We start from the raw sequence: 23,770 nt of genomic DNA, 5'->3' as shown, positions 1-23,770 counted from the left end.
CCTCAAAGACCATCCTGAACCCTCAACCCGGACCAACCTTTCTGCCCGCCCTCCCCCTCCCCACCACATTCGGTGGGCAAAGAACAGAGCGCGCGCGCGCGAATGCCGTGGAGAGAGAGAAAATAAATATATATATAAATATATAACTGTTTGGGAGTAAAAGCGGGGAGGCGCACCCGGCGGGGGGGGGGAGGAGGAGGAAGGAGGGTGGGAAGGAAGCTGGCAAGCGAAGAACAGAAAGTAATTAGCAAGGATTAAAACGACCTGCCGGAAAAAGGAGAGGGGAAAAAAAAACCACCAGATCTGACGGCTAGTGCAGCCTCCACCGGAGGGGCTGCAGAAACACACACCGCCAGTCCTGTCCTTCCTTTCCAACCAGTCTCTCTCCGCGCGCGCATACACACACACACACACACCACACAAACACACACCCGCCGGCAGATATGCACGCACACACACTTTTTTTTTTTGCAATTGGCAGAACTACGGTTTTCTTTCTTTTTTTAAAAAATAATTAAATGGAGGTGGGGGGTGTGTGGAGAGAAAGGGAGAGAAGCAGACACATAAAACCGAGCCGCACTCGCGAACCACAGCATGCATCTGGGTGACAAAATTGCAGGGAGAAAGCAGGAAAAGCCGAGGAGAGAGCAAAAAAAGAAAAGAGCCAGACCAAGCGCGGCAGGGCGGGAAGGAAGGCGATGATGATTGGGGGAGGTTTGAAAAAGCAGATCCAAGCGCAAAAGTTACTGAGTCATTTCAGCGGCGGCCGGAACAGTTTTCTTGACTCCCTCCCTCTCTCACTCTCTCTCTCCTCTCTCACTCTCTCACTCTCTCTTTCCCTGGCGATGGATCGGTGCGGGGGGGGGGGAGAGAGAAGGGAGGAGACGGCGAGGGAGGGAGGGAGAGAGAGCCGAGGGTGGGACCAAAGGGGGGGGAAAGAGAAATGCATTTAAGAGGAGCGGATTTAAAAGAGCGATCATGGCCCCCGGCCGCTGCGCGGCCCGGTGCCAGGTACTCCACGGCCCGGCACCGGTCCGCGGACCGGGGGTTGGGGACCACTGTTCTATAATGTTCTTTTCTCCATGAATTTAATCTTTTCCCCCCTAAGCTAAAAAGCCAGCCACTTTTATCAAATGAGGGTTAATTTTACCTATTAATCTTTTTAATTTGTCCTTTTGTGCATTTTCACTATTTTACCGTATTGTAATCTGAACTACAAACAGTATTTTTACTATGATCCTATTGTAGATATTTTTAAACTGCTTGTGATTGTATTATCACTGACATATATAATAAAAGTGTTCTGGAGATACTCACTGTGTTTGGTTAACATTGGTTTTGGGGGTTGGGATATTTTTTTTCCTATTAAATCCCCCTTCCAATTTTATGACTTATTTTTTTGAACTATATAAATTAGAACTTTGTAGGAGTTGCTACCATTTTCCTACTAAGGTGCAGAGGTGCAGAGGCAATAAAAAAGTATTAAGGCAACAGAATATCTATATGTTAACCTAAGGCATTGCTTCAGGCCCTGACTTAGTCCTGATATATTTTTCATTTGGTTCAGAATGGTGAGTCTCAGTAATTGGATTTGAAAGAAAAGCAATCTTTTGTAAACTAGTAATTGAAACTGATCACTTCTCACTTAATTCTTCTTATGTACAATTTTACAATTTGTGACAATATGACTTACAGTTCAGTCACATCTTTGGGGACCCCTTTTGGAAGGAACCTCAACCCTTTATTACTGCAGCGAACTACAGAGTCCACACAGGTGCATTGGTCGGGACAACGGGGAGAGAAATGACAGCTGTTTTCAGTGTTGCCTACAAAAAAAAGTGGACAAAGTACATGGAATTAATGTTAAATATAGATGGGATAAAATTGAGAAAGTTCATTTCTAACACAATAGCTTCCGTCATATAAATCTAGTACAACCACTATCTGCAAATCATCATTATCAGGCTACATTATTCGATTTCACTTTTTAGTAATTGGTTTGACTTCATATATGATATTCCTAGCTTGTCCTTTGTTTTAGACCATTTTAATTCCAGTGTCAGTACTGATAATATGTATTTAGTTATAAACATTTTAATTTGGAGTAAATGTAGATGGTTTGTCTGTGTGCTTATTGTTTTCAGGTCAAAAAGATTTTTTTTCTTTTGTTCAATTGTGTCTGATTCTCAGAGACTAAAGGCAGGACTAGAACTCACAGTTTCTTGGTTTCTAGCTTGTTCCCTTAATTACTACAACAAACTGGCTCTCTATATGAAAATACAATTAACTAAATTTTCCAACCATAAGAACTCTGCTTCATAAACCAGCATAAACTCTTTGTATTGCTATTTTATTTATATTATTTCTAAGGATGATTGATTTACCTCATAAGGTAAATCAGCAGTTAGCTTTCCACAAGCCTCCCAAAATTGCATCCACTGAATTCCTCTAAATTTTGTATTTAAAGAAAACCACAATATTTTTAAATTAGATCTTTAAAATCTTTAAAAATAAAATCTTTTGTGTTTCTGCATGAGATCAATTTTGGATTTGGGTCATTTTAATTTTGAATATTTACTTACTTGCATTCATGAAAGCATAGGCACAAATGCTGTCATCCTACAACTGACAGCAAAATACTATAATTGACTATGTTGGGAAAAAAATACTGTATTTAAGCTGACCAAAGACAAAATGCATTTATGATGGATCATTACTTGCTGCTGTAATTTACTGACTAATGTACAGATCTGAATTATTTTAAAACATTTGCCCTGTTTATCCTTTAAAAAAAATCTCTGAAAAAAATCCATCTGTTTCCTGACATGGTGAACAATTTATTCAACACGCCAGAGTTTCAATATTAATACAATGCATTCCTTAATTTTTTAAATCATGAGTCTTGTTGTTTTTAACAAGCATAATGAGCATCAAGCAACAAGATCAGCTATGCTTTCACCAAGAACTGGAGATCCACGTGAATGTGCATAAAAATACCTAATAGCTGAAACATGGGTGTTCATTTGTACAAACCAGATTTTATAAAACAAATTAAACCTCACAGTTGGAGAGCAAGAGAGTTCCTGCTATGAAAGTAAGCCTTTCAGTTAAGACTATTAAGTCATGGCTTTCTTCCAAAATTAGCATGTGGGTTCACAAAGCACTAGATACAGGCAAATGCTGGTATCTGAACATGCCTAGAAAATTTTTGCAGAATAATCTTTAAATGCAGTCAATTAAAAAAAAACCTTAATGTTTCACAATCTAGAGAATTATCTACCTGTCATTTGGTGCTTATTCTCAAAATCATTTTCATTGTTTCAACTGAACAGAACTGGCAATGTTATAAGGTCATTGGCTTCAGTTTTGAGCAATGACTTCAATGCTTGACTGGGTCTAATAAAATGAACAGACTATTGTCCTTTATTATGCCATTAGAACAGTAATTAAAATAAACAATGGCCAAATAATACTGCAGAAACAAAGTCTGTGTTTTGTACTCTTATGTGCAGGAGTTTGGAATGTTGATTCCATTTTTTTTTTCATTTCAAAAATGTTAAGGTTTTTCATTAGAAGATGAAGCTAGATTAACTCTCACTTCATGACCAAGCTGGAAGGCTACAGGCATGATGAAATCTGTACAAAAGTACAGTAAGCAAGAGAAAAAGAATTAGTATAGGTTCTAACTAAACTATGTCAGAAAATGTAAAGAACAATGCAACATCCAACAGATTGGAAGAGATTGTCCTAATACCAATTCCAAAGAAAGGTTTAAAATAATGTGAATACTACTGTACAAAAACATTAATATCAAAATAATGTTTAGGCTAATCCAATGTAAATTAGAATCCCTACATAGAAAGATACTAGTAAAAGAAGCTGAAGAACAAGAGATATTATTGGCTGTGCACACTGGATGTATGAAAAAAGAGCACCAAAATGAGTAAGATAAATTGATATAATCAGTGATTATACAAAGACCTCCAATTGTGTCAATCATGTCAACATTAATCAATTTTGAGCACATGTATTTAAAACCTACAGTAGCTCTTTAGTAAAGTCTAAATTTCTGGGAAATATATAAAGAAAAAGAGATGAATAATGAAGTGGGTAGATTCAATTATAGCAATAAGGGATGCAATACTGGAAGACCTAAAAAGCCCTATTTGGGGAAAGGTCATACTAGAAAAGATTTCTCAATATTGTCGCTTAGAGTATCTTGAAGGGACAAATCAATTAATCATTCTGGCTATTCCCCAAGAATGAGATTTGAATGCAAGCCAATGATTAATATAATTCCCCAAATTCTTAGTGTTTCTGATAATGTCAAGTAGAGAACTCACTTAAATCCCCGCTTCCTACTATACTTTCCTGAGGATAAGCAAAGGAGAACCTTGCTGGGACCTAGAGGAGAAAACAATTTATTTTAACCTTTATGTGGAGAAAAGCTTCATCTCTGAATATATTCATTCATATTTGGCTGAAATATCATACTTATACTACTGAAAAATCCAATATGATCTCATTATCATGTTCTAGAAATGTGCTTACCATCACATGTGAAATCCTGTGTAGCAACATCTTGAATTGGAATCTCCTTTAAGAAGAAAGGTTTCTGGCAACGTGGATTTCCACTGACAATCCTTCTCTTCCTTAACCATTTCCCCAACCATGCTAAGTGGCAGTTGCAGTTAAATGGATTAGATAGCAAATTACTAGATGAAAAATGAGGAAAAAATGCAGTCAGCTATTGAAGAAATCAAGACATAGATTTTTCAAAAGCTAATTGACATTCAAGTAGGAAACTTCTGGTAATAAATTAATTTTACAATGGTAGCTGCATGCCTAACAGGGTTTTTTGTTTTGTCAAAAACAAGAGATAAAAAATATGTGCTTGGCTAACAAATTCTGTTATCATTAGGTTTCTTATCATGTATTAGGTCAATCTGTAATATATTTTAATATGGAAATAGTTAGCTGTTGCTAAATAATCCTGTAAACAGAAGCTCTTGCTTTATGTTTCTGCTTCTGCATCATATGAAGACAGTCTGAGCAGTTTCAGAAGCTCCAAAGAATACAAGTTAATCTGATATGTGAATGTTAATGCCATATCTTTTTTTAACCATTTTATTTTTCAATAACCACAAGTGTCTCTTTATGACAAGCAACAATAGTCCAGAGTGGATTAGAAATCGATGCCCTTCAGGTGTTGCTAAATTACAATTTTGAACTGTCACAAGAACAGGATCAATGGAGAGGAATGCTGATAGCTGTAATTCAGCAACATCAGGAAAGTCATAGATTCCTTACTTCTAGTTCAGTCTTATAAATTACCCAACCAGCTTTTTGGAAGGAAAGAAGAAGGAAGGAAGGAAGGAAGGAAGGAAGGAAGGAAGGAAGGAAGAAAGAAAGGAAGAAAGGAAGAAAGGAAGGGCTGCTAGTAACATTTTTAAAATAATGTGCAGTTCAGTTTGGTTTTTTGGAAATGCATACAGTTTCTGAAATATGAACTAAAAGGAGCTGAGGCATATAACATGATATATTTTAGTCAATTTGTTCCATAGCCTCAAACAGATAACTTCAGTTAAAATAATAGCTTAAGATGAGTTGGGAATTTGGGCTGCATATAAATAAATAGTTATTGAAATTTATTGATATTAAGGCAAAGCTAAACCTGTTTTCAGAGCAAAATTATTGATGTTTGTGCTACTGGAATACCTAATAGCCAATATGATTTAAAGGAACAGAGAATAATGCATTTTATTGTGCAAAACTCAAAGATGTAGCATGACTGAAAAATATCTTGCTGTATCTAAGCATGTAGATCAAATGTTTCTCTCATAATAGTCATGGAAATATCACGGGAAGTAAAGAAATGAAGTTTTCTGAAAAGTAGCTAATTAATTGTAATTATGTTTGAGGGGAAAGGAAACCTCTCCCTCCCAAAACAGAGGTTAACTATTACAATCCAGCTGGGATGTCAAGTCCTTGGTATAAATGACATTTATATCTGTGATTAAATTTGAAAAAAGAAACCTAACATTATTCATGTCCACACTACAATTTTCAGTGACTCTTCATATGTATGGTACAAAGCACACAAACACATTTGCATATGGTTTGACATGAACAAAATGCCATGGAGATCTCAAAACCAAACCATCCCTATCCACTTTATTCTAACCAAACCAGGAAAAAAAGATTAAAGGTGTACATTTTGCCTTCTGCAATTGTCATTGTTGGGATTGTAATTACATAGCTATTTTTAATGATTGTGGCACAGGATACAAGGTCTGTCTAAAACCCAAATGAAAGGAGTAAGTTTAAAAGTCTAGAAGGGCAGGGAAAATAAATACAGGTTTTGCCAAGTTAAAAATTGGAAAGAAATGTGAGAATACTTAAGTGGCAATTAAAGTAAAGAATGATAAGGCATACAAATAGAACACTTCAAAGACTCTTAATACACACAGAAAAAGTAAATGAGAACAAAAGCCATTGGATCTGTGGTAGAGAGATTAGTAAAAGGCCTGAAGGATCTGAGTCATGAAATTAAAATTCAAATGATGCTTGTAATGGAACATTTATACTATTGCTGTGAGCCAGGAAAACTGATTTGTCCCATAAAACAATTTGGCTCAATCTATCAAGGATCAGGCCTCAGTGAATATCCCTTTTTTCAGCCACACCAAGGACCAAATGCAAAGCTCTTACAATAGGCTACAATACACTAGCCACTAGTATAAGCATCTGCTGGATTGTAACAGTAATTACAATTATATTTGTTAGGAGAAAGCATGGTGATGATCATAGGTTACTTGAGGGACCATTTCACCCCACTGGGTGACCCATAGCACTTGTGCCAGCAGAGGAGGCATGCTACAGGACCCATCAATTGTCATCCTGATTATTCCAGCTGGTGGGGTTCAGGAGTAGGGCCTTCTCTGTTGTTCCTCCTGCCCTCTGGAACATCTTGTTATCTGATGTGAGGTTTGCCCCAACCTTCCTATTTTTTCATAAGGGCCTAAAGATGTGGCTGTGCCAGTTGGCTTGGAGCCCCAGTGGGGGAACAGCACAATGGATGTGGTTGATTGAGTAATAATGATCCCACCTCCTCCACTTTTCCATGTGTCCTTGGTTTTAATATATTTTTATGTTTTAACTATATATGTAACTATGAGTGCCCCCCCCCCAGAGCTATCCTATAGTAAGATGGGAAGTCAAATAAAATAATAAACCAAACCAAACAAACCAGAACAAAATAAAACAAATACACTGTTGGATATATTTGAAAAAGAAACCTTCACAAATAGAAATGAGGGCATTTGTTCATACTTTATAAACCAGGATCCTTAATCTTAATTCCAAGAGACTATCCACCCCCCAAATGCAACAGCTGTAATAATTAATAATACCTGAACTATGAAGCCTTCACCATCTCATCCAGTTTAAACATTGCCTCTTTTAGGATACCTTTTAAAACATTTTTTTTCAAATGTCCCAAAGGTGCTTTTTCACCTTTGACCTGGATTACTGAGAATATCCATTGACAGAGTTTTTCAAACTTGACAACTTTAAGATGTCTGGACTTCAATTCCCAGAATTCATGCTGGCTAGGGATTTCTGAGAGTTGAAGGCCACACATCTCAAAGTTGCCAAGTGTGAGAAACACTGCTTCTCACAGTGCTTTAAAGATCTCTTCTCCGTATAGGCCTCGTAGCTGCAACACGAGAACAAGAATACTAATTTCCAGTTAAAATCTCCCTTTACTTTGAAAATTATTAAGGTGACATGCATGAAGCTCTGGAATGTTCTCCAGGATCATTCCATTTTTTTGGGAAGGGGAGGTTTCACATAATTAAGTGAAAGCAGTGACAAAGTAAATGCAAGATCTTAAGTGACAACAGATGACTTACATTGTAGATAAAGAAACAAGAGTATTGAAGGCTCCTGGAGTTATTGTAGTAATGCGATTGTCATACAGAGAGAGTAACCTTACTGAGCTCAGTCCTGTAAATGTGTCATTGTTTACACAATTGATCATGTTGCTCCTGAGCATCCTGAAACGATTCAAACATAAAAATAGACTTACTGAATTGATGTTGGAGAGGGAGCATGGAAAAACACACAAAGGGAATTATTATTATTATTTTTAAACAACGCAATCAAAAGAAGCATGGGCTGCTTAAGAATTGGCCAGTGTATCCAGAGCTCCTGGAAAAAGTAAAATAAGTTGACTTGGTTGACTTGTAAATGTGCAGGGGACTTCTACTTTCACTCAAATATAAAGTAGGATTCAGGAATAATTAAATTGAGAGTAATCAATACATGAATCCTTCCATTAAGTTTATCTCAACCTATCCTACATAGTTTAATGAGTCTGCAGAAGAAAATATTTCATGTGCACTATTGCATATGAATTCTGACTGGAACTGTAAGTTCCCATTTTCTCTCTGTGACGAGATGATCATCAAGGGATTGAAAACAACAAAAGTTGTCTACCTAGAATCCAGCTCACATATTAAAAAGAAAAAAAATCCTTTCTTAGTGATTTTCTTAATAGCAATATGGAAGTGATCATCCACTGCTGTCTTGTGGAATGTATGTTCACTTCCCAATCTATCCTACAGTCCTGTGATTTCTGGTGATCTCTTTTCCAAGTAAATAGAACTAAGTTTGATTTGCTTTCCAACATCAGCAAGTTTAGCTAGACGCTCCCAATTCATATATGGACATGAACTATTCTTAATATACAATCTTCATGTTAATGATATGCTTTATGTTTGGTTTTGTTGGTTTTTACTTTATTTTTTCTCCCCTTTTTTGTTGGCTACTGAAAATCACAGTGTCTGATGAGCAATCAGTTAATTAATCAATCCAAGCTAATTTATATTGAATGCATTGAGCAATTGATCCAGAGCTTTAAAAATACTTTTGAAGAAAGGACACTCTGGAAACAAATAGAGGTAGTTTCATTTTTGCTAATAGGTGATATCCAAGACTGTCAGAAATTCATCCTAGGAAATAATTACAACAGCTTTAATAACCCATTCAACTGATTTGGGGAAATTGATGATATGTAATAATGTCATCTCTATTCCCAATCATTTTCCTGACATCACGTCTATTGTTCTACATTCACAACAGGCTTTTGTCTCCTCCACAACTAAAAGAGCAAACAGACTTTATACATACAGCATCTTGAGTCCTGTGAGACCTCTAAACATTCGTCCGTGCACAGATTCCAGCTGATTCCCTGTCAACATCAGTTCCTGCACTCCTGCTGCCCCATCAAAAGTGCCTTCACGGATCTCTTTGATCTTGTTATTACTTAAATTTCTGTAAGAGGAAACAGATTCACAGGCAGCATTATTGAACACATGTTTTGTGTAAGATAAATGCAAGCATGTTTGCACTGGCAACAAAGGGGTGAACAATAGCTGAAACAAAGCTAAAAGAATGGAATCAATTTAATTTCCAGGACTATGCTGAAATCTGAATTGCAATATTTCACTTTCCTTCCAACAGTAAAGAGGCTTCTGTGATCTAGTTCTTCTTTCTCAGGGAAAGTTTTTTTTCTTTTGAGGATTTCTTTCCAATTTCTCTTGGTGGTATTTTTGAACCTCTTTTCCTGATTGAATAGCTACTGAATTTCTGCTAGGGTTAGTTACACAATTTTCTATCATTCTGCAGTTCCATGTCTGCCAACACTTCTTAATCTGAAAAGCCCCATGGGGTGAAGTGTCTTTATAAGGTCTTCTCTATGATTTAATTGAAGGGTAGAAAACAAAGCAAGGCCACACTTTGTTGAAGAAAAGATTGTAGAAGGAACAAGATGAGACATTTGGGTTGTTTAGACAGCATATTACTTCCACACATTTTGTTTGTAAGAAGGTTATATTCTACTTAAGAGAATTTCTCTGAATTTTTTTCTTTGAAAAGTACATGGTCGCTCATAAAATTGGAAAAGAATTGGTAAACCAGGAGGAAAAAAAACACTGCTGCTAAAACCGAAAAGTTGTTTGCTTTTTGGTATGGCAGTCGTATTTTCTGCTTCAAAATTGTTATTCATGTTGAATTCATGCCACACTTCTGAATACTTCATTTTTAAAAGAATAATAATCACATTACTGCCCATTCTTCCAGTGATTTCTAGCATATCACTTTCAGAACAAATGCAACATGTGGCATCACTGTGCCAGCAAAGCATCCAACTTGTTCTCATTTAAATTTCTTTAGGACATCTGCTTTTATTTTAAAATGCTATATATTTGTACCAGGAAACCAGAAATTTGATTGCAGATAGGAAACCCATAAAATCCATTAACATTTTAAACCCTAATTTTATCTGCTATTCTGTAAATGATATTTAGGATCCTTTTATTATATTTGTTTCATTTTTTGCATTCCCAGAACATTCTATTCCATTTAATAGGCTTCAAAGAAATTAGTTTGCATTACTTCATTTATCAATTACTTCATTTATGAAGTAATTCTACTCAAGAGGACATTATGTTATCATGATTAAAGGAGAGATTTACCCTGTTTAAAGATGAGTAGGCTACATCACTTACTGTGCTAATAGTTATGGACAACTAATTTATATTATTGTTTATATTTAAATCCAATGGTGTTTTTAATTTTTTTTGTTATATTGTAGACATTATGACTACCAATGCAGAAGACTCAATGGGCTAGAAATTTGATGAATTAAATAAATACATTTTCATAGCAATATTTTAAAACATTATTATTATTATTTTACAGTTAAAACAATGCACTAGAACTGGGGTGTCAAACTCGAAGCCCGTGGGGTGTTTAGATCTGGCCCCTGAGGCCACCCTGGAAACAGTGGCCCTGTGGAAGAACTGGCCTACAGTGCCTGTGCCAGCAAACATGGAGCTTGAGAGGGTCGCGTCGCAAAGGGTTGCAGGAGGCTGTCACAGACAGAAATGGAACTTGGGAGCCCGTTTTCATTGGCAGAGCACTTGGACCACCACAGGAGTTTACCCTAGCCCCCCCGAGGTCAAACACAATCCTGATGCAGACCTCAATTAAATTGAGTTGGACAGCCCTGCACTGTTCATTGTAATACAGGTAGTTCTTGACTTACAACCACAATTGAGCCCAACATTTCTGTTGCTAAGTGAGACATTTTTTAAGTACATTTCAGCCCATTTTATGACTTTTCTTGCCACGGTTGTTAAGTGAATCACTACAGTTGTTAAGTTAGTAACTCAACTGTTAAGTGAATCTGGCTTCTCCATTGACTTTGCTTGTCAGAAGATCGCAAAAGATGATTGCATGACCCCAGGACAGTGCAACCGTCATACATGTCAGTCACTTGTCAAGCATCCAAATATAAATCACATGACCATGGGGATGCTATGCTACAACGGTCATAAGTGTGTGAAAAATGGTCATAGCTCACTTTTTTCACTGCTGTTGTAACTTTGAATAGACACGAAGCAAACTGTTGTAAATAGGGGACTACCTATAGTCAGCACTGGGCAAAACTAATTTGGAAGACTGAGGTGAGGCTTGTATGAGGAACTGGTAATCTATTTTATGTTTTCTGAACAGCTGAGGCAGCCTGAATGTATAGCTTGTGACCCATCACCTTTCTTGTTGTCTGAATGGAATACAATAAAGCAGCAGTAACAATAAAGCACAAAACCACCCATAATCATGTGAGCTCTTTTAAAATGACTTCATGATTTTCATTGGTAACTGTATCAGATTTGCCTTTATGTTTAATGTCAGCAACAGCTCAGGAAAAAATCATTTGATACTGAACTATTATCCAATGAACAATGAACATAAGCATCTCTTTCTGAATCCTAAGAATATGAGAGTTGCTTTTACAATTAAGGTTACTAACCCAAAGGTTATGTTTGTCTTAGCCTTTTGAAAATACGAACAGGTTCTCTGAATCACTTTCAGAGAAAGAGATGTATGCAAGTATATAGTGTGAATTGTCACATTTACCTTAAAGGAAGATGATTCTGAATTTAAAACAACCAGTCACTACATGCAAAGCAAAATGTAGACACACACAGATACACACACACAGATACACACACACACACACACACACACACACACGCTAATCAGCTTCTATTACTAAGAGAGAAAAAGTCTTCCTTTCAGATTAAATCTGAAAGCTGGGAAATCTATTGACTGTCTAACTTCAAAATTACATCAAAATTCTTGCAACTTTGCCTCTGCAGACTACAAGGTCATTTTCTGCAAAGCTGCAAAATAAGCTGCAAAATTTATTTGCCTCTAAAAACAAACAAGAAAACAAACAACAGTTCCCAACCCCTCCTGACTTTATAACCACCTGGATTGAAAACAATCTCTCATTAGTAGACTAATCCATTTTTGTGAAGTTTTCCTTGGAAACCTTTAATCTCCTGTCTGCCAATACACTCCCCTTCAAATGCCGTTCTGTGCATTCTGTGTACTCATCTGAGGGACATTTGCAATGTTTTACCCAAGAACATATCAAACAGAAGAACACTTATCTATTGGGGTCAATTTTCCTGCCCAGTTCTCCTGATCCTGCAAGAAACCTGCCTCCAACATATAGACATATTCCATTAGAAGGAACTGTCTGAATCCGAGCCCATCTCAAGGTTTCCTTTTGACATTCTCAGACCAGTGGTGGGATTCAGCCAGTTTTCACCACTTCGGGACAACCAGTTGCTAACTTTCTGAGCAGTTTGGTGAACTGGTTGTTGGAAGAAATCATTAGGGCAGAGAACCAGTTGTTAAATTATTTGAATCCCACCACTGTCTCAGACTGTAAGACTCATGCAAAAATTTATAAATCAATCATATAAGTGTAATTGATGCCATACTGAACTGAAACTAGATCTGGGTAAACTAGAATGTCAAAAACTAATAGCAGACTGAATCTAGTAGTAATGAACCCAAAATAGATTAGTGTATTTGATGACTGCAGTAGTCTGTTATTCTTTTACTGAGAGCCTTCAATTGAGTGGCTTCGGCGTACATAGCTTAACGAGAAAACTTTCCTCCAAGCAACCACGAATAGTTTTATATCAATATATCAGTTTCAGTGTGGGTAATGTGATAATGTGCAAACTTTTAATTGGTCCTAATTGTCAATTTGTCAATATTTTGTCATCTGGAAGATTTTTGTCCCTAAGTTCATGAAATATTTCTCATATGCTAGCAGTACATTGGGAGTTCAGTAGTCCTAACTATGTGTAATTCACATTCATTATGGGCAAGTATTTAATGGCTTTTCAGTATTCATGATGAGTTATCATGTAAATTTGTCCTGAGGGACTTCTTAAAGGAGACACAATTGACCCTGAAATCAATTGTGTCAATGAATCCTTTGGTGATGCTTAAACGTCACTTATTGACCGAACAGACAAAGGCTCCAAATGAATGCTGCCTGCCAATGTATACTTAATAGTAGCATATCAAATATATTTTAAGGTGTCTTATTAGGGTGACTTGTCTCCTTTGTGTTTAATTTTCACAAACACTGGTAAGTTCATATGTTGCCATAGTAAAAAAATGAAAGGCTAATTTCATCTTAGGAACAACATTAGCATCCGTAAAACAGAGAAGTCTGTGATGGCACACATCTAACATGGCACTTCGCTCTCTGGAAATCTGAAAAAAATATGTTTCATCTCTGCTAACTGTAACAAGACAGAGGTGGGTGAATTGGCAATGCCAGCAAGCACAACTCTAACTCTCGTATAGGCAAAAAACATGAGGTAAAACCTAGGACAATCAATCTGGTAGGTGTTCTTCATCAACTACCTGCCTTGATTTTGCCTTCTAATGCCACTCAGAGTAGGACAAACATGGAAGAGCTAGCTTCATCCTGCATAAGCAGCCTTCATGCATATGGTATAAGAAGAGCTGCCAATACTTGGATGAAAGTGTTCTTTCAGGCACACACCTTCTCCTGCAGAGAAATGCATACAAGGGATGAACCATCCAGGAGCTGTCTATGGAATAGGTGAAATGTACTGTAGATTGATAAACTCTGGGCCTTATTTGGCATCTGTGCTTCTATAGATGATGTCAGCCTTTCCCTTTCTTAGACATTGATTCCTACTGTTATCTAGTTCACCAAGGCAAGTATGGAATGGAATTGGTTTCTGGACCACGTCCAGTTCCCCATTCTTTACCCACAAAATATTTAATTTTTTTACTAAAGTTTTATACCGTTTTATTTCCAAAGGATTTATGAAAGTCTTTGAAATCAGAATATTAAAATAACTCAGGAAACTTATATGATCAATCATATACAAAAATATATCAGACAAATTTAAATACATATCCAATGAGAAAATATTAACCCAAAAATGTCTTTCCCAAAAATTATATTTTTAATATATTTCTAGATGTTAGGAGTCTAGCATCATTCAGATCTCCAGTGAGAGGCAGAACGAAAAGATGGATTCTATATTTTAGACCAATTAAAGCTTAAACGTAGTCATCAGAGCAGGGGTGGGTTCCAGCAGTCACTACTGCCGGTTCGCTCATGGTCACGCCAAATGCGCTTGATGTGTGCCAAGCGTGCATGCACAGTGCAATAAAAAAATTTCTGCACATGCACAGAGACAAAAAACAAGATGGTGATGCCTACAATGGCGGTTTGGGGGCATGGCAGGCCTGGGTCGCTGCCAGTTCCAGCGACCCAGGCCACAAACCACTACCGGTTCGGCCGAACAGGTCCAAACCGGTAGGAATCCACCACTGCTTCAAAGGCTGCACCATGTAGAGCAGGGGCCCCCAATCCCTGGGTTGCAGCCTGTTCGGAACTGAGCCATGCAAACGGTGAGTGAACATGCATGCACAGCTCTATTTGTGACAAATGCTTGTTCTTGAAGCTCCATTTGCACGAGAGGCACCCATGCATCTACTGCTCACAAATAAGAGTTGCATGTGCTCATGAGCATGCCTGCCACTCACACAGAAACATCCTGTTTCCCTCACCACCACCAATCCATCAAACGGGAAAGAATGGGGACTACTGATATACAGTGTATTGCCACAACCTTGCTGGAAGGTACAGAAAAAGTAAAGTTTTCCTCTTTTCAGTTGTATCTGAGTCTAGGGACAGTGATCATTTTTATTTCTGACCCCAAAATGCCAGTTTTGTGTGAAGATATTTCTAGGGCCATGTGTCCCACATGACTATACCCCCAAGTGCACAGAACACTGTTACCTTCCCACAGAAGTGATACCTATTTATCTTACTCACATGTGCATTGTTTTGAACTGCTAGCTTGGCAGGAGCTGAGGCAAGTAACAGGAGCTCACTCTGTTGTGGGGTGCTCAGGTCTTGCACCTGAACTGTCAGCTTTCCATTTGACCAGCTCAGAGTCTTTAAATGCTGAGCCACCACATCCCCAGGATAAACAGCATAGAAGGTACAAAAGCAAGAATAATTATGGACAGGAGCTTTTTCTCCAGGAAGGGCCACAATTGATTCACTAAGTTGGGTGAAACCTTTTATAGCCATGGCCTTCATAATAGTAGCTACAAGTATAGGAGAATCTCTAAGTCACAAACCTGCTGTTTTGGGGAAGGACTATTCCATCTGGGGTATCACTGAAATAGAGTGCCAAATAATTTCTGGAGAAACATAAACTCAATCTCATTGGGATTCAACTTCAACCTGTTACCGTGTCTCCCTGAAAATAAGCACTTGGCCTTACTTTTGGGGAAGTCTTATTATTTTTGAGGTGCAGGAGGTGGCAAACATGGTCACCTCATGGCTGCTGCTATGTTGCAATATTTTTGGGTAGGGCTTATTTTCAGGGGAGGGCTTATTTTAGTGCATGTGCTCAAAAGCCTGATTGGGCTTATTATCTGAGGAGGTCTTATTTTCAGGGAAACAAGGGATATTTCATCCGGATCAGTAGATATGGAGTCAGAACATCCCTCAGAAGACTTTCCTAGCCTGGTGTAGTAATGTTCATCTGAGTATCATTCATGTTTAGTATCATTAGTGTAATAAGGGGATGTTTTCTTAAACTAGTGGATGAACTCACCCAATGGCTTTATGTAAATTTTAAACAACAGACAGGAAAGAAAAGGAACCAGCAACAACATTCCAGACCAGAGTGGTCAATGGGTGATCCTTACTACATACCCTACTGATTGAAAGTGCATACTTAGTTAAGAGCAAACACCTTTGCCAGCATCCCAAGAATATATCGCAATTAATAGTTTGGATGCTGCTAAGAGATGAGACAAGAGGAGACACATTCCCCTCCTTCAAGTCCAGTTGCTGGTCATCCAACAGTGTGACTAATGTGATTTCTGTCTGAATAAAAAGTATCCACATCTGCTTTCTTTAGGGCACAATGCAAGTGAAAGTGTACCTTCACTATTTAACCTTCTTCCAAAAGTAAGACTGGTGATTAGGTGGTATTTATCTAAAATGACTAAATCCAAGTTCTTGAGGAGAGAATATGGCACTGTCACTTTTAATATACCTAAAATAGACAAACTATGAAGATTGTCTTCTGCTACCCCATCAGTCTTCCGAAGATGCTCTCTATACTCAAAGTTATCTTTGGAGGGGAGGTATTTTCAACCTAGCAACAGCTTATCATTTTTAGTTTGGAAATGTGTTCTTGTGTGACACGTGTAAATACACATACAAATGTTCTTTTGTAAATAAAATACAATTTTTCAGGGTATTTTTTTTGCTTTAAATTAAATGTAATTTAAAATTACATCAAAGTTTAACATTTTTGAGTTAATAGATAGGATACAGATGCCCATAGTGATGTTTCTGTCTACAAGATAACTTCGGTGGCTTCAACTTTAGCTACTGAACTTGAGACACAAATCTATTCTTTTTTTTTTTTAAAAAAAACCCTCCAGTTATCTCTGTTTTGGTACCATGAGCATGATCTTATTGATATATGGAAAATAATATTTCTTTCAGTATTATAGTATTACACTGTTAGCACTATTTTAGAATGAAAGTTGTATGAGGGCTTTATGTTGCGGTAACGTGTATGGAGCTTTTTTCAATTATTTCTGTATTTTTAATTTTTAGAAAATTCTAAACTGCTTCCTAAGGATTCCATGGCAGTATATATTTAATTATAGAAATATATACAATACAATCAGGGGGGAAAAACCCCAACCCGGAGAGTCAAAACAATTCTTATTATATTCATACATACATACTTACATATGTACATCATTTCCCTTTTGGGATAAGCAACATTATGAAAAGAACATAGAAGAAATAATAAATTATAAACCAAAACCAAGAGGGATAAAATAAGAAAAGGAAAGGAAACATCTGGCTTATGCTAGTATGCTAGATGGAATGCTGTTTTGCAAGGCTAGGAAAGTATGGAAAACATAGGGAATGGTGGAAATTATCAATTATATACTGCTTCTTTGTTCTTCAAACTTCTCACCTATCACTTTCTAAAAATCACATCAACTCTTTTCAACCACAACTTTAATTCTTCCCTTTCTTCCTCTTGACCTTTTCCTTCATACATTTGTTTTGTGATTCACTTCCCATTTCTTCTTTCTGTGAACAAACCACCTGAACATACCCTTCCTACTTGCGATCACTTTTGTATCCACATTCATTCAGCACCCATTTATTTTTTTACCCACATATTTCTTGCTCAATCATTCACTTAACTTAATTCCCATGGCATCTAACTAACTCTGATGTTTCTGCTGCAATATCCAATTCAAACTTCCATAGCATGAGCAAAATTTTAATATGCAACCACTTTTGCTTCTTTTGACATTTGTTCCTTATAATTGACCACAAAGTCTATACCTTACCTTTATCACAATTTTTGCATGCCTAAATAATTTCTCTGTCCAGTTTGCCATATTTAGTAAACATTTTACTACTAAGGTACAGATGTAGAAATTGTAACTGCTTGCACCATTTTCTCTGGAAAACAATCATACTGTGATCTCTCTCTACCTCCCTCCTGCCTCTCTCTTGCACTTTTCATGGCATCTATCTAATATTTGCTAAAATAATTTGGGTTCTCAGCCTTCAATAGGGTATTCCTTGCATACAAAGTAACATGTACCTGGGTGTACTTATATAGGCAACCCACTTGTATTGCCACCATAAGCATTCTACACTGATCCATAAATGTATGAAAGAACCAAATGGCCATCTGACATTCTTTCTCTTTTCTTTAGCTTCACAGATACACCTGCTATTTTGTTTTCTTTCCTTCATGTTGATCATTCATTTCAATAGTCAAAAAACCATTTCATAGTCTTTAACCATTTACTCCTCTTATGTTCCAAGTAGCTATCTTACAGATGCAATTGTTGTCAACAAGTGAGCCCACAAATATGACTTTTGTCACCCATCAGGTATTTTGTCAATGAAGACTTTTACACAACACAAAGTAATATTCTTTTGGTCCTTTTGGAAATGAATAAAATTGGATTGAACACAGTAATATAGAGATGATATAGATTGGACACCAGCTTAGTCATATTGGTACCATATGTTGCATTCCTTAAAGAATGATAAATAAAGGACCTTTCAGTTTTGACACGTTTTGATTGATATACCACAAATGCAATCATTTTCATCTCAAACAGACTCATGCTAATCTAACCAGGAATTTGAAAACATGTAGAGTAATGAAACCCCATGACCTTTTATAAAAATAAATCAACCTGAATTCTTGAAGTTGTGCCCTCTACAATCACCAAATATTTCTCAATTTTTCCCTATATGTATGGAGCCTTTATCCCTATCTAGGAAAGGCTTATCTGTAGAGGTCCAATACTTGAAATCCATTATAAAATATGGATTATATATAAATAAATAACAGATTCACTTGGCGTTATAATTATTTCTTTCTCAAGTGAAGTGAACAACTTTTTGTTTGTGCATGACTTTTCATCCTCTGTTCATTGTGTGCTGAAAGCAACTAGACTTCAATGCTTGACTTGCATTTTTGATTAATTTTATGCTATTTCTAAGTTTTTATTTATAAGCTTGTCTGAGCACCATGACTGAAGAGAAGCTAACAATATTCCTAAATAAATAGTTCAATCAATTCCTAGTTGTTCTATTTGTATGGATTAGAAACCTCATCACTTTTTCATATATACAAGAAAGCAAAAATAAATTCAGTACATAGAACGATTTATTCAAAATATGTGTTCTACCTCCTTTGGGCCTTCAATTCCATTTCATATAAAATGGGAAGAAAATGTTGTAAATATAAAACTGATTTGTTATTGTTCAGAAAATGTAAAGAAGAAGCAAATCTGGCTTTAATACAATAGTACTAAGTATAGGATAGACTTTTAAAAATAGGATTAAATAGTATGCAAATTAAGTAGGAAATAAATAATTTCAATTATTTCAAAACATATTCTGTCATATTCTATGACAAACATATTTTTGTCATAGACTATGACAAATCTGATTCAGACAAAATTTATGATCAACACACATACCCTTAGTTCTTGCTGTTGCAGTTATTTATCTATTTACTTCAATGTAATATGTACCTGAATTTGACATGTACTCTTACATTCTCATCTTTTAAGAATTGAATAGAATATTTACAGATTCATAAAAGTTAAAGTTAAAAAAGCAAAAGAGAACATGTGTTGCATTTAGTTATTAAAAATAGCATTACTTTGTTCAACTATCCCTGCTCCTTGAAAATTGTCATCCTGAAAAGGTACCACAAAGTACTGAGCTACTAAAATCTTTTAAGAAATAAATTAATGAAATGAATCTTAATTATCCAATATATTTCCATTATTTAAAAGATTAAAAGCATAGATATGCATTCTACTTGATTCAGTTTAGTGAAATATGCAAAATAATGGAACATTGCTTTGTAAAACCTGTAATTCCATGTTCCGTATTCTTAAATTAACAATTTACATGAGCCATTGAGAATGTTTCATTACTTTGCAGATTTCACTAAATGGAATCAGATATAACAATGAGATTAGAATTTAGATAAGGGATCCAAACTAGCCTTGAAATTCAGGCCTTGTGTAGCCTGAAATTAATACTAAATACCAGATATTTAGCTATTTGTGGACACAGACCAAAAGTTGCACCAATTCATAAATATACCAGCAATATGGTTTCCTCTAAATTTAACATTGGGCAGCAGACATAGGTAATTCAATATTATTACACTATAAATTCATTTCAGATGTAAATGCAAACTAATAGACATAAGACATTAACCATTTTCTTGTGGATCTAAGTTATATCCTTAAAATGTCCACCAGATTTTGTGGAATAATATTTATTACAGGGGTACATATCTACTAGGCTACCATGAAGAGGTCTGTTAAAAGATGTCAACACCAACCATTAAGTGTTTTCCTACTCTGAAACACTGTGAATATGAGATTATGGCACATGTCATATTGCTTGGATTTGTCCTGACAAAACTGAAATAGCAGCTAAAAGAACAATAGCTAGTTAATAAGAAACCTTATACAATACTACCTTATATCAGCCTGTTCCAAAACTAACACAGTATACTGTATCCATAAAATAACCAATGCTTTCTAAAGCATAGTGGTTAGGTTAAAAAAACATAAAATGTTTTGATATGGGACTTATTTTCAGTTAAATATACATAAACATGCAGTCTGAATATTTCATATTTCAGCCAGCAGCATTCTATTAACAAATAAAAGAAATGACTTACATTTTTCGTAGACTAGGGAGCTTCTTGAATATTCCAGTAGCTTCCAGAATTGAAATATCATTATCGTGTAGACGACTTTTGAAAAATAAAAATAAAAAAATTGAAACATCTTTGGTCCCAGATGCCTCAGCACCTACACATATATTCATTGCAGAATATTGCAAAAAGGAAAGCTATATAGTTGTGATTGTGTTGAAGTAAATCAGAGAAACACAGGTTCCAATTCCCTCAATCATGAAGTTACTAATCCAGATTACAGGTTTGAGATTTTATAATACTTTCATCATATTATCCGTCCATGTATTAATCAATTTAACATCAATTTAGATTTTCAAGATTGGATAGGTTCTGTCAGTAAAAATTGTCCATTGATGTATTTGATAACATCTGGCTGGAGCCACAAAATAATTATAATTTTTATAGTGAAGCATTTTATATTTTTTCTTACAAAAATGTTACACTTACAGATCTGTGGTATATTCTGGAAGGTGGCTTGGAAGCCTAGTAAGCTTTTGGTTGGAACAGTCCACAAATGTTCCTTCACAGCGGCATTTCTCAGGACAGATGAGGTCCATAAAACACTCCCCACTGAATCTACTTCTGTAGTCCTCTGAACCTAAAAAAATGAAACATTTATAGGTAAAGATACTCATTGCAAAATACTAATAAGAGTAATATCCCAAAATGCAATTGAAAAGAACACTTCCATTTATTCTGGAACCTCACAAGAATGAATTCCTGTGATATTCCCTGCATTAATGCTCTGAAACAATCAGAAAAAGACACTTTTATGTGAATCTACAGGGAGGAGATCTGTCTTTTTCCAAAGAGACAATTTTGAAAAAAAAATGTGATATCATTATCTACTGGCAAATAATACAGTGGAATGAAGGTAGGCTAATGTCAGTCACATTAGCATAGCATAGAAGATCAGAGAGTCTGCTTTAGGAGTATAAATATTTTAACAACCTAAGAATATGTAACTGAAACTAACTGAGTTCAAGAAATTCTACTTTCTTTAAAATAGGTCACTGTATAGTTAGTAAGAACTATAACTTAGCCTGCTCTTACACTACAACTGTCATGTAAATTGTATTTGCTTAATGAAATGCTTTTCAGTTCCTTTTTCCAACCTTTTCAATGAATAAGAGCTGTAAATGGGATACTAGAGCTTATGGTTGCCAAATTATTAATGGGTATGCAATCAAAAGTTTGTCCCAACAGATGCAATCAAGGAAATACTTGCATAGTTACTTCAATGTTTATTAGATGAATTATCTTTTTGCTGAACATCCAGCAACTCTACTAAATCTTAGTTTTTCTAACTTTTTCAATAACTTCATAAATTAATTGCAGTTCCAATAAGTTAACTATAAATGCCAAATACATTTATCACAAAACACTTTTTAAAAAGGAATATGAAAAAAATGAGAAAATATAAACTAATCAATAAAAGGATACCAAAAATATTTTCAGTAGAATTTTGCTCAAGTTAATATTAGCAATAATCACTTTTGTACATACTAAACAAATTTTTTTACACACATTCCTGTAACAAAATGCCTGTGCAGAACTCTTCTTATAAATAAAATGCATTAAATGCATTTTTAAAAAGGCTGCAAATCAACAGAGGATATACGTATAATTGGGACAGGGGTGGGTTTTATTTTTTTTTACTACTGGTTCAGTGGGTGTGGCTAGATGGGGGCATGTGATTGAGTGGGTGTAACCAACTTGATTGCACACACAAACACTCAGTCACATGACTCTCCCAACCCACACCCACCGAAGCGGTGGTGAAAAGTTTTTTTTGGGGGGGGGGGGGGGGCTCCAGGCCGGGACTCTTTGCTCTCTTTTTTTGGGAGGGGGATCCCCAGAGTGCCTTTATTTTGTTCCATGTGCTCCCTCACAGGCAGCTTCTCTTTCTGGCCAACAAGCAGAGAGCAAAATTGCTACCTGGGCTCCCTTCCCTCAGTCTCTGCATCGCTACCTGCCAGCAACTCGACTCCATGCAGAGCAGGCTGCAGAGGGTGCCAAAAGCCAAGTTGATCAGGGTGACTGCTCCAAGAAAGCCAGCACTCTGAAGAGGTCCATGCAAGGCTCCGCCAGCTGCAAAGTGCAGCATGAGGGGCAGAAGTCCCCGAACCCAGTGGGGCAATGTAGGTCCAGCAGCAGCAAGGTCCAACCACCTGGGATCATGGTGGGGATGGGGTGGTGGGCATTGTGCATGGGGGTCCAATGGCAGGTCTGATCCTAGGCAGCTAGGCACTGCTGCTGCTGGACCTGCATTGCCCTGGGTTTGAGGGCTTCTGCCCCTCAAGCCATGCTTTGCAGCCGGTGGAGCCCTGCACCAATCTCTTCAGGGTGCTGGCTTTTGGTACCCTCTCCGCTCTGCGTAGTTGCTGGTGGGAAGCGATGCAGAGACTGAGGGAAGGGGGCCCAGGTAGTAATCTTGTTCTCTGCATGGGGTGGCCAGACCATGATATGCGCATCTTACCAGAGACTGGCAGCTCTGGATCTTGCGGCTTTTTCTGGATTTTCTTTTTCAAGGTTGTTCTGGAGGGGCAAGAAGAAGGCCAGTATTCTCCCCTTCCCTGTATGCCTACAGCCTTTGAGCCTGCAGAAATTCCCAGCACATGCACAACGCAATTAACAACTTGCCCTTGTGAGAAGATTTTCTTTACTATGTAAGTGCCTAGAACTGCTCTAAGGCTGCAGGAGCCCAGGGAGAGGGGAAATGCTGCTCATCTTCCCCCTCCTAAAACAATCTTGGAGACTTTCAAGCTTGTCTGGAGAGGAATTTTTTAAAAGAAAACCCTGAAAAAGCCACAAGATCCGGAGCTACCAGAGACACATGGGCCCAGGAGGAAGGCAGCCTTTTCTGAAGCATCCCCCTTCCCTCTTTGGATTGCCCTGCAGTGGGGTCTTTGCAGAACAGGGTGGGCACATGTGCAGCATCCCGGGGATGTCCACTTACCCTACCAGAGCACCGCCACCCCTCTCAGCTCCAATGCAGTAACTGCTTTTCTACCAAGGGCCACAGGGCTGGATTCCAATGT

General features: G+C 36.9%; 1 protein-coding gene across 2 annotated transcripts in view; it reads right to left on the bottom strand.

The window, feature by feature from the left end:
- Window positions 1-23,770, bottom strand: part of SLIT3 (slit guidance ligand 3) — a 501,863-nt gene that overhangs the window by 107,908 nt on the left and 370,185 nt on the right. For both annotated transcript variants that reach the window (XM_087709668.1, XM_087709669.1), the window contains exons 15-20: window positions 21,177-21,327; window positions 20,712-20,786; window positions 9,193-9,336; window positions 7,914-8,057; window positions 4,552-4,715; window positions 1,694-1,826 (exon numbers count right to left, since the gene is read on the bottom strand). In XM_087709668.1, coding sequence (XP_087565794.1) covers window positions 1,694-1,826; window positions 4,552-4,715; window positions 7,914-8,057; window positions 9,193-9,336; window positions 20,712-20,786; window positions 21,177-21,327 — 811 coding nt within the window. The remainder of the gene's footprint in view (window positions 1-1,693; window positions 1,827-4,551; window positions 4,716-7,913; window positions 8,058-9,192; window positions 9,337-20,711; window positions 20,787-21,176; window positions 21,328-23,770) is intronic.

Source organism: Thamnophis sirtalis, unplaced genomic scaffold, assembly GCF_051295495.1.
Source record: "Thamnophis sirtalis isolate CommonGarterSnake01/CBP01778 unplaced genomic scaffold, rThaSir2_p1.2 scaffold_3, whole genome shotgun sequence".
NCBI classification, from domain to species: Eukaryota; Metazoa; Chordata; class Lepidosauria; order Squamata; family Natricidae; genus Thamnophis; species Thamnophis sirtalis.
The sequence above is the reverse complement of the archived record's forward strand: the minus strand, read 5'-3'. Positions and strand labels throughout refer to the sequence as shown.